The following is a 14,199-nucleotide window of genomic DNA, read 5'->3' on the forward strand; positions in this document are numbered from 1 at the left end:
GAAGCAGTGCTTCTGCGCTTGGAGAGGACCTGCTCTCTCTTTCAGCTGCTTGCACTAAAGAATTATAACCCTGAATTCATTTCAGCAGATCTGGGGCCCATTCTCGACCTGGATAAATGGCCAAGCTAGTCATGAGCGACATACTTGTCCTGTTTAAGTATTGATACCCTGGGTGTCTCGGTTGGAACCACCAACCCTATAATTTACAAAGCGAGTTGTGAGGATTTCTTATTATGTGTGAAATGATAGCATCCATGTCTGATGTACAAATAAGTATGATGCATCCTACCCATGGGGGGTAACATGTACACATGTAAGGGGAACAAGCTTCAAAGACAGATGCTACCGTGATTGAAAGAAGTACAGATTACATTCCGAGTTATGTTAAATAATGTTTATTGTATTTTATGTTATCATTCAGCAATAAAAGCATAATTTACAAAAAGATTTACATATACTGTCTCCATGATATGCAAATGTCTCATGCATATTCATTGTGGATATCCTGAAAACCCAGTTGGCTATGGGGTCCCCAGGACAGGTTTGGAAGCCTTGCCCTAGACCAAATAGTGGACATCAGAAAGGCTGTGAGCTCTAAAACATGCCGGGCATCGAAAGCCAACACTTTGTGCACAAAGACACGAGCTGAGGTCTTTAATTACCCAAGCAAACCAGCTCCCTTCCCCACGATTTTATGTTAGATCACATGTGATTATTTCCTGCTCAAAAATGTAAAGCAGAAGAACTACCCAGCATCAGTTGAGGAAGTGCTCAGGTTCTGAGAGGGTTTGTCAAGTCTTGAGCCTAGGAGGATCCTGGTGCTGTCTGTCCCAAGCTGAAAGGGAGCATGGGTGCTGAACCCTTCTTAGTAATCTTGTGAGTGGGCACCCTCACTGGGCTGAAGATTTGTGCGGAGTTTGTACATGTGATTTAAGGACTGCGTAAAGAAAGCTGAAGTGGTATTGATTTCCATCACGGTCAGGTTGTCCAGCTTAAAAAGACCAAAACAAGAAAAGTTACAAGAGGTATCTAGAAAGTAGCATAAGAGCAGCTGTGCTTATAAAAGGAGAGATCTACTATATTATATAGAACACACTACCTGGATGCTGACCTTAAATAAGGGCATGGTGGAGAAGATGGTACCCAGATTTCAGCCTTCTTTCAGAATAAAGAAATCCAATCTCTGATCAAAGTAGATTAAAATACCTTGCCAACCTGTACAATACAAGCTGCAGCTCATACAGCAATAGGGAGTGTGCTACACTTTAAGTTTCCACATTGAGTATTACAAGGGATAATTAAACACCGTAGGAGATTTTTATGCATCTAATAAAAACCTAGAAAGACATTCAAACTTTTTATGAGCTCTAGTTTTCAGAAAGATGCTTTCTTCTGCCTCTTCCCGGCCACAGCAGTGCCTGCTCTTACCTTAGCATGTGCCTCCTGCTCCCGCACAAAGCGGTCTGCAGACAGGCGCAGCTTCGCTAGCCTGGTGTCCCAGATATCTTTGATGAGTGTCCTGATCTCATCTGCTTTCGGGATGTTGTCCGAGGCACTGAAAAACAGGAGAGAAAGGAACGAGGATAGCTGGCAGTAGAAAACTGAACGTGGGATGGACTGGGGAAGCTTGGATCATAAGACTGAAAGTCTCATGTAACCATTCCAGCATTATCACAGCGCGTTGTAGTCAGTGGGTGGGTGGACGAGTTTAGATGTGGGAAAACCCAGGCAAGTTCTCTCACAGCACCTGTTTACTAGTTAAGCAAATTGGTAGATTTATCACTCCAGTGCTATACAATTCAGGTACCAGGACCCACAGAAGCACGGCAATTAAGTTTGCAGATGACACAAAAGTTATTCAAAATATTTACAGCAGGAGCAGGCAGAAACTGCAGGAAGACCTTGTCTGCAAGGCTGGGGAACTGGACATCTAGATGATAGACAAAATACAATGTGGACAGGCGCAAAGTGATACACATAGGGAAAAATAATCCCATCTATACACAATGCTGGGCTCTACTTTAAGAGTTACCACCTAGGAAAAAGGACCTTGGAGTCACTGTAGATAATATTAAAATCCTCAGCTCAAGGTACAGTAAGGGTCAAAGAAGCAAATAATGTTATGAGTTATTAAAAAGGGGATGGAAATAAAAAAAATTATACCACCTCTATTGCTCCATAGTGCAAATGCACCTACAGTACTGCGTGCAATTCTGGTTGCCGCCTCTCAAGAGAGATATAGCAGAGCTAGAGAAGGGCAATCAACCTAATAATGAGACTAGAATACCCCCCCCCCCCAAACAAGGAAGTTCTAGTCTCATCATTAGTTTGATTGCCCTTCTCTGTACCTTTTCTAGCTCCGCTATTTCTCTTAAGGGTAGCAACGTCCGCTCCATGCAGTTATCCCAAGCTTTATGATAACCCAGGAAAGTTTCAGCTAGCAACATTTTTACTGGGCGAGGAGCCTCCTTGAATCTCCAGACAGTGCTGCTTGACGTGCTTTGCTTATGGACTTGGCCGTAGAAGCAGTCCTGTGCTGTTTCCCTTATGTCTGCGTATCAGACTGCAGACATCGAGGCCCTTGTGTTGATGTCTGAATCCAATTTCCCTTTTCCAACCCTGTCCTCAAAGTAGGGAGCAATGTTGCAGTTGCCTTAAAACCATCAAGGCTTATTGGTTAAGAGTAGGAATCTCCATGCCTTCTACTAAGTCATCCCCCCTGGAGTTTCATTTCATGACTCTAGTTCCATTGTTTTCTGCTGCACCAGCAAGTTATTCCCCTGCACGTTTTTCCTTCTTCATTTCCATCTGCTAGCCTATAGACATCCATAGTGTTTATCCCATGCCCCCTCTTTCAATTCTTTCACCGTTTGTCTTCACCACCTCCTCCAGAAGTGCATTCCAGACATCCATCATCCTCTCCATGAAGAAATACTTCCTGATGTTTAAGTCATCCCCCCTGGAGTTTCATTTCATGACTCTAGTTCCATTGTTTTCTTTTCCAAAAGGAAAAGGTTTAACATTTGTGCATCATTAAACCCTTTCAGGTATCTGAAGGTCTGTATCATATCCCCCCTGCACCTCCTCTCTTCCAGGGTGTACATATTCACATCCTTCAGCCTCTCCTCATAGGTCTTCTGATACAGACCCCACACCATTTCAGTCATCCTTCTCTGGACCTCCTCTATCCTGTCTCTATCCTTTTTGAGATACGGGCTCTAGAAGTGAATGCAGTACTCCAGGTGAGGCCTCACCAAGGACCTGTACAGGGGGATTATCACCTCCTTTTTCTTACTGGTTATTTCTCTCTCTGTGCAGCCCAGCATTCTTCTGGCTCTAGCTATCACCTTGTTATATTGCTTCACCATCTTCAGATCACCAGACACTTACTCCAAGATCTCTTAGTCTGTGCACATCAGTCTTTCACCCCCAAATCACAAAGCTCTTTTGGATTACAGCACTCCAGATGCACGAGTCTGCACTTCTTGACAATGAATTGCTGCTGCCAAATCTTCAACTCCTCCTCAAGCTTTCTTAAATCACTTTTCATTCTCTCTTTTCCTTCAGGTGGATCCACTCTGTTGCAGATTTTAGTATCACCCACAAACAGATACATTTTACCTTCTCTCCCTTCCCCAACGTCCCTCAAAAAGATATTGAACAGAATCGGTCCTAACACTGATCCCTGTGGCACTCTACTTAACACTGTTCTCTTCAGAGTAGGTTCCATTTACCATCACACGCCGTCTCCTGTCAGTCAAACTAGGCACTCAACTCCAAGCTTCCTATGCGGGAGCATGTCAAAAGCTTTACTCAAATCCAAGTAGATCACACTGAGTGCTCTTCCTAAACCCAATTCTCTAGTAAGCAAATAATTAAAAAAATAAAAGATAAAATTCAGATTTGTCTGGCAGGACCTTCCCTTGGTGAATCCCTGCTGCCTCGGTTCCAGCAACCCACAGGATTGTAGATAGTTCACTATCTTTTCCTTCAGCAGTGTCTCCATTATTTTTCCCACCACCGAGGTGAGGCTAACCGGCCTGTAGTTTTCCAAGTTCCTCTCTGCTCCCACTCTTGTGAAGCGGGACCACCACCGCTCTTCTCCAATCACTCGGCACCACTCCCGTTTCCAGGGATCTATTGAACAGGTCACACAGCGGACCTGCCAGTACATCTCTAAGCTCCCTCAGTATCTTGGGATGAACCTCACCTGGTCCCATGGCCATGTCCACTTTGTTTACCTAACTCTTCCCATACATTCTCTTCTATAAAAAGAGTTTTGTCTACTCCACCCCCCATCTACGGTCTTGTCAACCAGCAATGGTCCTTCTCCAGGGCTCTTCATTAGTAAACGGGTTTAATATTTCTGCCATTTCTTTGTTGCTCGCCACACATTGCTTTCAATTTCACTATAGCACTTCAGGCCTCCCTTCTTTCTCCGTTTGAAATGTTTTGTCATCTCGTTTTATCTCTTTGGCAATACTCTCTTCCACTTGACCTTTTACTTTCATAAGAACATAAGAAATTGCCATGCTGGGTCAGACCAAGGGTCCATCAAGCCCAGCATCCTGTTTCCAACAGAGGCCAAAACCAGGCCACAAGAACCTGGCAAGTACCCAAACACTAAGAAGATCCAATGCTACTGATGCAATTAATAGCAGTGGCTATTCCCTAAGTAAAATTGATTAATAGCCATTAATGGACTTCTCCTCCAAGAACTTATCCAAACCTTTTTTGAACCCAGCTACACTAACTGCACTAACCACATCCTCTGGCAACAAATTCCAGAGCTTAATTGTGTGTTAAGTGAAAAAGAATTTTCTCCGATTAGTTTTGAATGTGCCCCATGCTAACTTCATGGAATGCCCCCTAGTCCTTCTATTATTTGAAAGTGTAAATAACCGATTCACATCTACTCGTTCAAGACCTCTCATGATCTTAAAGACCTCTATCATATCCCCCCTCAGCCATCTCTTCTCCAAGCTGAACAGCCCTAACCTCTTCAGCCTTTCCTCATAGGGGAGCTGTTCCATCCCCTTTATCATTTTGTCGCCCTTCTTTGTACCTTCTCCATCACAACTATATCTTTTTTGAGATGCGGCGACCAGAATTGTACACAGTATTCAAGGTGCAGTCTCACCATGGAGCGATATAGAGGCATTATGACATTTTCTGATTTATTAACCATTCCCTTCCTAATTCCTAACATTCTGTTTGCTTTTTTGACTGCCGCAGCACACTGAGATGACGATTTTAAAGTATTATCCACTATGATGCCTAGATCTTTTTCCTGGGTGGTAGCTCCTAATATGGAACCTAACATTGTGTAACTATAGCATGGGTTATTTTTCCCTATATGCATCACCTTGCACTTGTCCACATTAAATTTCATCTGCCATTTGGATGCCCAATCTTCCAGTCTTCCTCATACTGTACTTTTCTAACATGTAGGATTTGTTGCCTTTGTAAAAGCTCCTTTTAATCTGTCCCACTATTGTTCCACCTCACCAGTTTTCTCCCAGTCTTCTAGCTTTTCCTCCAGGTACATCCCCAGTTTGACAACGTCCATATTTGTGAAATTCAAAACTCAGATCTTCATGCAACTTCTCTACATCTTATTCGCAAAATCAAACCATACTGTGATGATCATTGGTGCTCAGGTATCTTGTAGATTCCAAAGACGACATACTCTATTCCACATCCTACAGATTAAAATCTCCAACAAGCAACACTTCTCCCTTCTTTCCACATTTGGATGTCTAGGATGAGTTCTCTATCCAGTTATTCTGTTTGAGTCAGTGGTTTGTAGATCACACCATTAAAAATGGAAGCACCATCTTTTTATAGGTTTGTCCATAATGCTTCTTCTCGACCCCACATCCCCTGCAATTCAGTCCCTTTTCTGTCTTCTCTCTCTTTTAAGTTATAGCCCAAGATGGCTGTATCCCAACCTTGAGAATCCGTGAACCATGTCTCCGCAACAGCAACAATGTCCACATTCACCTCCACCATTAGGAAATGCAGATCTAGGATTTTGTTGCCCAGAATATGAGCATTTGTGGTCAAAGCTTTCCAGCTGCTCTTCCTAGTCACCTTTTATGCTTTTTTGAACTGTTATATTCTCTCTTCCTGTTTTGCTTAGGGCTGTCATGCCAAATTCACTGGCCACCTCCTCTCCCTAGTTTAAATGCCTGATAACGTATGATTTGAATTTTTCACTTAACATCCTCTTTCCTACCACAGAAAAATATAGGCTGTCCTTACCATATAATCTTTTATTGCTCCATACACAGCCCCAGCCTCCAATGTATCCAAAACCACTTTCCTTACACCAGGCTTTGAGCTAGGGATTGAAATTATTTATATGGCATAGCCTAACCTTTCTCTTTCCAGGAACAGGTAATACTTCTGAAAAGGCAATAATAGTCTTTGCTATATGTCTAATCTTCCCTAGATTTTGGAAATCTGCCTGCATGTCATGGACAGTTTCTTATGAGGTCATTGGTCACCAGATGGATAATAACATTGATATCCAAGTTCTTACTTTATTCTATAATTGTGTTGACTACCTGGTTTGCATTTCTATTAGCTGAGGATCCTGGAAGGTATTTAACTGCTGTGTCCACATCAAAATGAGTTGCCAAATTGGTTCCTCCGATGACAGAGTCTCCCAGCAGAAGCAGCTTTCTTTTGACGTTTAATCATGTTAAGGCTTTCTGGGTGCATTGAGTGACTACTTCCCTTGCAGACATCATGTCAGTCTAGTGCTGGGACTTCTTCATTTTCCAGTGCAGAAAATGCATTATGTCAGGGTAACAGCCAGTGGATGTTTCTTCATCACAGGCTTTATTCTGCCACAGTTGACTGTAATCCAATTATTCCTGGGATTCTGAATCTAAAGAAACCTATAAACTCATGAATGGAGTGGAACAGGTAAACACAAATAGTTTGTTTACTCAAAAAAAAAAAACCAAAAACCAAAGACTAGGGGATACTCCATGAAGTTACCAAACCATACATTTCAAATAAATCTGAGAGTGATTTTCACTCAGTGCACAATGGAGGCTGTGGTTAAGGCAGTATAGCTGGGTTTAAAAAGGATTTGGATAAGTTCCTGGATGAAAAGTTAAACTGTTATTAACAAAGTAGACTTGTGGAAAACTACTACTTATCCCTGGGCATAAGCAGCATGGAATCTACTTGCTGTCTGGGAGTCTGCCAGGTACCTGTGACCTTGATTGGTCAATGTTGGAAAGAGAATACTGGGCTTAATGGGCCAGAATGACAGTTAAATTCCCATTAGCATGACACTTCTGTTTCTGGTAAACTTACTGATTTAACAATAACTTGGCAAGTTCCATGTAATGGGGACTGGGCATTGGGGTGAACATATCCTCTCTGCGCTCTTGCTCACGGATCTCCTCCAGTTTCTCTGCAATGTGCAAAAGGAAATTATTTGTAATCAGCCCTGAATCGAATACAATGGCAAAACTAAGTGCAATTCAGTCTTATGCAATTTATTTTTTTATTAGGTTCAGCTCTGTTTTATTGTATCTTGAAAAATTCTGGATATAAATCTTATCACGGTAGTGATTATATTTTATTGAGATGAGATGTGTAAGCAACTTTGTTGTGGAAGAACTTGTAAAATGTGGAATATAAAGCATAAATTAAATTACCCACATCCATCCATTCTGGGGGGATAATCCGACATTTCTGTCTCTGCTTTAGGTTAACAGCCAACCAGAGAGGAACCTCCACAGGCAATCCAGGGTTAAAGGGCCCCAAATCCCCCTTAGGTACACAAAAAACAAGGTGGGTATTAGGCATGCTAGAGAACTGGCTTTTTGTTTATTTTTATTCAGCTCATGCCTTTTTACTGGTAGTGAGTTACATTCAGATACTGTATGCATTTCCCTGTTGCTAGAGAGCTTACAACTTAAAGCAGATATACTCAAAAGAGTTTAACTCTCGGCCGTGTGCCAACTTGTTTAAGTTAACAGCCTTGCATGAAACTTCCATGCTGACAATGGTATTGGCCATTTTTCAGGACAGGTTGAAACAGTCCTTGCATACTGGGACTTAGGGAATGCAATAGAGAAATCAGACTAAGAAAAGCAAGACTATAAGTACCTGCATGCAGGTGAGTAAAACCAGGACAGGATCAACCCGTGCTGAAAATCTGGAGCCAAGTCCCGAGTCCCGCCCACCTAGCCAGCTGCAGCCTATCAGAATAGGCCCTACAGAACTTTAAATTCCAGATCCTCTCGGCGTCGCGCGCCGAAGGAGCGCGACAAAGGGGCCTGCCCCTTTGTGCGCCCCTTCGTGCAGCCCTGCAGAGCAGCCCCTTACAGTTCAAACTGACCCGGAATTTATTGAAACAAGCCTAAATGCACCTGTATCTCATTTCGCAGCACAGTTCAGAAACACATCCCAACACATTCTTATTCCTGGTCTTTCACCTATGCTGTTACCATTCATTCAGCATGTAAATTAGCAAGCAACCTCCACCTATCACTCAAACAGCAACTGACATCATTGTCCAAGCACTCTGCAGTTACCAGCATCCCAGCCTTTCAACATTCAATCCACTCTCAACTAACACCCAACACACAACATTCATCTCAGAACCTCAAAACATCTCTTCAAGAATCCTTCCCTCACCTCATGCATACATACAAGCCGCATCCAACTCACATCATACACTCCAAGCTGCATCCAACACGCATCTGGTTCAACACAGCAACTAAGACTTCATCCAGCACTCCTCAGCCCGACCTTCAATCAACCTCAATCAGCACCCAACACTCCTCATCCAGACCTCAGTCATCTTCAATCAGCATCCAGCACTCCTCATCCAGACCTCAGTCATCTTCAATCAGCATCCAGCACTCCTCATCCAGACCTCAGTCATCTTCAGTCAGCATCCAGCACCCCTCATCCAGACCTCAGTCATCATCAATCAGCTTCCAGCACTCCTCAGCCTGAACGTCAATCAACCTCAATCAGCATCCAGCACTGCACTTCCAGACCTCAGTCATCCTCAACCAGCACCCAGCACTCCCCAGCCGGACTTCAGTCAACCTTATTCAACTTCCAACATTCAACACAGAGTCCGCTAAACATTTAGCACAAGCAATCATAAGATGGAGAAACCACTTAACCCTCATCTCCACAATAGTCACAATAGTCACAAACACCTTATAAACATCCCACTTATGAAAAATAACAAAAACTTACTGTGCCTCACCTTTCTTCTCATTAATGCTCAATCATTAACCAAAAAATGCATGTTAATATCAGACATATTACAAGAAAAAAAACCCTGACTTCATCGCCATTACAGAATCCTGGTTCAAAAACACCGATCAAGTCATTCTGAACCAACTTGACAACAATGCCTATGACACTTTCTCAATCCCTCGTAATTACCGAAGAGGAGGCGGTCTTCTCCTACTTATCAAAAAACATTTTTCATTGAAAATGATCCCACATAATCTCCCAAAACAATTCGAAGTTGCACTCTTTGACTCACCAAATTTACAAATCTGCCTTGTCTACTGCCCACCTAAGCTTCTTGATAGCAACATCTCTCCACTGCTCGAGTTCCTTTCTACCTATATTAATTTGAAAAAACCTACAATCATTCTTGGTGACTTCAACCTTCATATAGATGTCAACCCAAGATCTCTAAATTGCCAAACCCTTATTGACATGCTTTCAAGCTTAAACTGCTCCCTTCAAGTGCATAACCCCACTCACAAAGCAGGTCATATTTTAGACCTAATTTTTACTAATAACTTCTTCTCCAATACCACCATTTCCCATAGCCCAGTTCCATGGTCTGACCACCATCTTCTACTATGCAAGACTCAAATAAACTCCAACAATCCAACCTACTCAAAGGATACACAAAATTTCTTCAAATACCGACCTCCTTTTCAATCTGATCTTCTCCTTCAAGAACTGGGTTCTCAGCTTTCTAATCTCGACCTCTCTAACATAAATAACGCCATCCAATCCTGGTTTCAAATTACTGAAGAAACCGCTAACAACATTAACCCAGAGAAAATCAAACGTCTAAGGAACAAAAGAGAACAACAAAACCCCTGGTTTAACACCACTCTTAAAAATATGAAAACGGCTCTCAGGAAAATCGAAAAAGAGTGGCAAAAAAACAAACAGCCACTATTTCAGCAGAAATACCGCACACACCTAGCCACCTACAAAAAAGCCATCCTGAACACGAAACGTGATTACTACAGTAAAAAAATAAATAACTCAGCCAACAAATCTAAATCATTGTTCAACATAGTAAACAACCTCATCGCCGAAAACAACAATCACAATACCACCACAACAAAAAATTTAAGCCAAGACTTAGCTATCTTCTTCAAGAACAAAATCTCAAAAATTACTGACGCCTTCAACACCCCATCAATCATAGAAAAGCATCCTTCATTAAACTTAAGTCCTTGGCTTGAATTCAATCCCATCTCCAACTTGGAAACTGAGAAAATGCTGAAAAAAATAAACCCTGCACGTCATGATATGGACACCATCCCAACCCGAGCTCTAAAGGAAATCGCTCATCCCATAGCCCCAACTATAGCAGCAATCATCAACAAATCTCTTATTGAGGGTGAGCTTCCTACCAAACTAAAAATCGCTACTATCACGCCACTACTTAAGAAAAAAAACCTCAACCCAGAAGATTTAAACAACTACCGCCCAATTTCAAACCTTCCCCTCTTTGCCAAATTGACAGAAAAGGCGGTTCTGAAACAACTAAACGAACACCTTGATGACCATAATATTCTATTTCCCACACAACACGGCTTTAGAAAAAACCTCAGTACAGAAACCCTTCTACTCAATCTGACACATTATTAAGAGGCCTCGATAACAAACTAGATCACCTTCTGATCCTCCTCGATTTGTCAGCAGCCTTTGACACAGTGGACCACAAAAGGCTTATTTTTAGTCTGGAATCCATTGGTCTCGCTGGAAAAACCCTTAACTGGTTTTCCTCTTTCCTTAAAAACAGATTTTTCAAAGTTTCCTACAACAGCTTTTCATCTGAGGCCATCCCTCTGGATACGGGAGTTCCTCAAGGGTCAGCTTTATCACCCATTCTCTTTAATATCTACCTTCTTCCTTTATGCCATCTCTTAACTAGCCTTAACATCATTTTCTACATGTATGCTGATGACATACAACTTCTCATTCCCATTACTTCGTCTTTAGAAGATTCAATGTCAAAAGCAGCCTCACACCTTGAAGCAATACGAAAACTACTAAACAACCTAAAATTATGCTTAAATATGAGCAAAACAGAATGTATACTAATCACAAGGAAAAACTCTGGTATAACATACACTCTTCCCTTCCAATTTGACAACATTCAAATTCAACTCAAAGAGAACGTTAAAGATCTGGGTTTCTGGCTAGATAATGAGCTAAATCTTAAAAAACACATCGCAGCAAAAACAAAAGAAGGATTCTTCAAAATTCAAATACTCAAACACCTTAAACCGCTGCTTCACCCCCGGGATTTCAGAACCGTTCTTCAAACCCTCATCTTCTCCAGTATTGACTACTGCAACTCCCTTCTAATTGGCCTTCCCAATGCAACCTTAAGACCACTGCAGTTACTCCAAAATGCAGCTGCCAGAGTCCTGACTGGTAAAAGAAAATCCGACCATATATCCCCAGTACTCCACAACCTACAGTGGCTCCCTGTTAAAAAAAGAATAGAGTACAAAGTCATCGCAATTCTACATAAGACAATTCACAAAGCAGACTTCACTGCCCTGGACAATATTATACATCTGCATAAACCATCACGTACAACAAGATCTACATATAAAATTCAGCTGGATGTCCCTTCATTACCACAAGCCAAACTTTCCTCCACCAGAAATAGAGCCATTTCTATAGTCGGCCCAAAATTATGGAACTCTTTACCTCTACACCTCAATTCACAAGAAAATCTTAAATCCTTTAAAAAGGAACTTAAAGAATGGCTACTCTCACAGTCTTACAATGACTGTTCACCCAATGATAACAGAGCATAAATCCTTTTTCATATCCACCTCTTGCCCCCTTTTTATTCCAACAATCCTTCTGACTCTCGCCCCGACTTGCAGAAACCTTCTTTCTCTTTAACGGCTTCAACCGTCATCTTCAAGAACTGCATACATTCTTATCTATTGTTCAATGTACTTGTTAACTTTTACTAAGTTAATACTCTGTTTCTATCTGTTTTAATGTTATGAATTCAAATGTAACTGGTTAGTTGCAATGTAAACCGGAGTGAAGGCATTGTCAGCTGTACCTCGGTATATAAACAAATGCTAAATAAATAAAATAAAGTGGCAACCCTAGTGCACTAGTTTGCCTCGGATGTTCTTAGTGCCGGAAACTTTAATTTTAGTCCATGGTAGAGTACAATTTCCAGGGCTAATGTTAGTCTATGAGAAGCTGGAGTTCTAGTGCTGGGACCTGTACTTGGTATTTTAAATACAGAAAATTATGCTTTGTGCTCAAAAAGCATGTTTTCCATGCAGAAAGCATATTCTGTGCACATAAAGTGTTATGCATGGAAAATATGATTTGTGCACATAAACCAATAAGTCATACACTGTGCACTGAGCTTTTTCTTTATCCAAAAGTTACCTCGTGTTAAGAAACGCACTGAATTTGGGCACACGGTTTTAAAACTCTCCTTTTTACAGTGCCCCCCTCCCCCAAATCTCTGCCTGAAACAATGGAAGATGAAGCAACTTGCCCAAGGTCACAAGAAGCATCAGGATTTGAATCCTGGCTTCCTTGGTTCTCAGCCCACGGCTGTAGCGCTGAAGAAACAGCCATAACATATTAACTGCAAGACGACTTCAATTGTATCCGCTACCGGAAGGCGGCAACTCTCGCTTCTCACCCCGATCAGGTAAATCTTATCCAGGCTAAAGTTGGGGATAACGGTAACGGGCTCCTTCTCCGCCAGGAACTCCACCTCGGCGGGCTCCATAGAGGGATCCACCCGCCGCCAGCTTCACACGAACCCGGAAACAGCGCCACAGCCCGCGCTTTTTTACTATTTGCTGCGGTGAGGGAGAATCGCATTTCGTATTGGTTGGATTTTGATTCTAACTCCGCCCCTGGAGGGAGGAACAAGTCAGGTCCTGGACATTTAAATGGCTGACGGGAAGGTGGCTCTTGCTCCGGAAGGGAATAAGCGGAGGCGCGAGCGACAGGACGGGAGTCTCCATTTAAAGGGCCGGTGACACGCGGCTGCGGATTAGTCAAATTGGGAAGAGGGCCTGATGCTGCCTCCTGGGTGACTCACGTGTGCCGGAAGACTCATTCTGGAAACTTTATTGGCCTGACAATTTGTACATAGTTTGCCAAAGTAATACTTACAAGTGTTTAAAATAATAGGGAGAAAAGTACATAATAAAATTACAAGTTACAGAAAGGTCAATTCCCACGTTTATTTATGTATTTTTATTTTATTTAATTCATGCTTTTTTCATGGGTAGCTCAAGCCGAGTTCCAGAGCTGAACCTTATTGTCCATGGTCCATAGTCAGATCCCATTTCTGGCCTGGTGGCAGGAAGATACTATAGATGGCATTAGATTTACCTGATGGCTCCAGGTATAGGCATCAGCATGGGATGGGTTACAGCCTGACAAAAATCTGGCCCTTCTCATAGAATTACTGCGGCAGATCTGGTGCCAGGTTGGGCAAGCAGCAGGGGGAGAACGAGAGCCTTGGTATATCGGCTGCAGCCTCCACCTGTGCAGCTCTAGGGCTGCCTATTGCTATTAACTTCATGGGACTGTGCAGTCGCGTGGTTCATAGCTGCAGTCAGGCCAGACGGCAGAGGAAGCAGACATGCCCTGTGGCACCACAGCTCTCCTCCTCCATCCACTGATCAGCAAGGAAGGGGGGAGGAAGATTGTTGGAAAAAAAGAACGAGAGAGGGGATGGGTCAAGGCATTCTTGGGAACTCTCTGGCTTTGGCTCAAAGACTTGAATTCTAAAGGAATTGCCGGGTCTCCAGACCAGCTCTGGGTGCTGCTGTTGCAAAAGTAGCCCCCCCCCAAAAAAAAAAATGTAGTTTAAGCTGCATGCCGAACAGCAGGGGTGGGGAAAAGGAAGCAAAGAAGCATTATAGACACTCCTCCCGGGTTGGA

The 14,199-nt window shown here is 42.5% G+C and overlaps 1 protein-coding gene across 1 annotated transcript; it reads right to left on the minus strand.

The window, feature by feature from the left end:
* Nucleotides 1-379: 379 nt before the first annotated feature.
* GINS2 (GINS complex subunit 2) lies at nucleotides 380-13,229 on the minus strand. Its single transcript, XM_029608061.1, has 5 exons — nucleotides 12,941-13,229; nucleotides 7,680-7,794; nucleotides 7,333-7,432; nucleotides 1,429-1,555; nucleotides 380-991 (listed from the first exon to the last, which is right to left on the minus strand). The coding sequence occupies exons 1-5, from the start codon at nucleotides 13,028-13,030 to the stop codon at nucleotides 866-868; spliced, it is 558 nt and encodes a 185-aa protein (XP_029463921.1). The 5' UTR covers nucleotides 13,031-13,229; the 3' UTR covers nucleotides 380-865.
* Between the last annotated feature and the right edge of the window lie 970 nt (nucleotides 13,230-14,199).

This window comes from Rhinatrema bivittatum, chromosome 7, assembly GCF_901001135.1.
Source record: "Rhinatrema bivittatum chromosome 7, aRhiBiv1.1, whole genome shotgun sequence".
NCBI classification, from domain to species: domain Eukaryota; kingdom Metazoa; phylum Chordata; class Amphibia; order Gymnophiona; family Rhinatrematidae; genus Rhinatrema; species Rhinatrema bivittatum.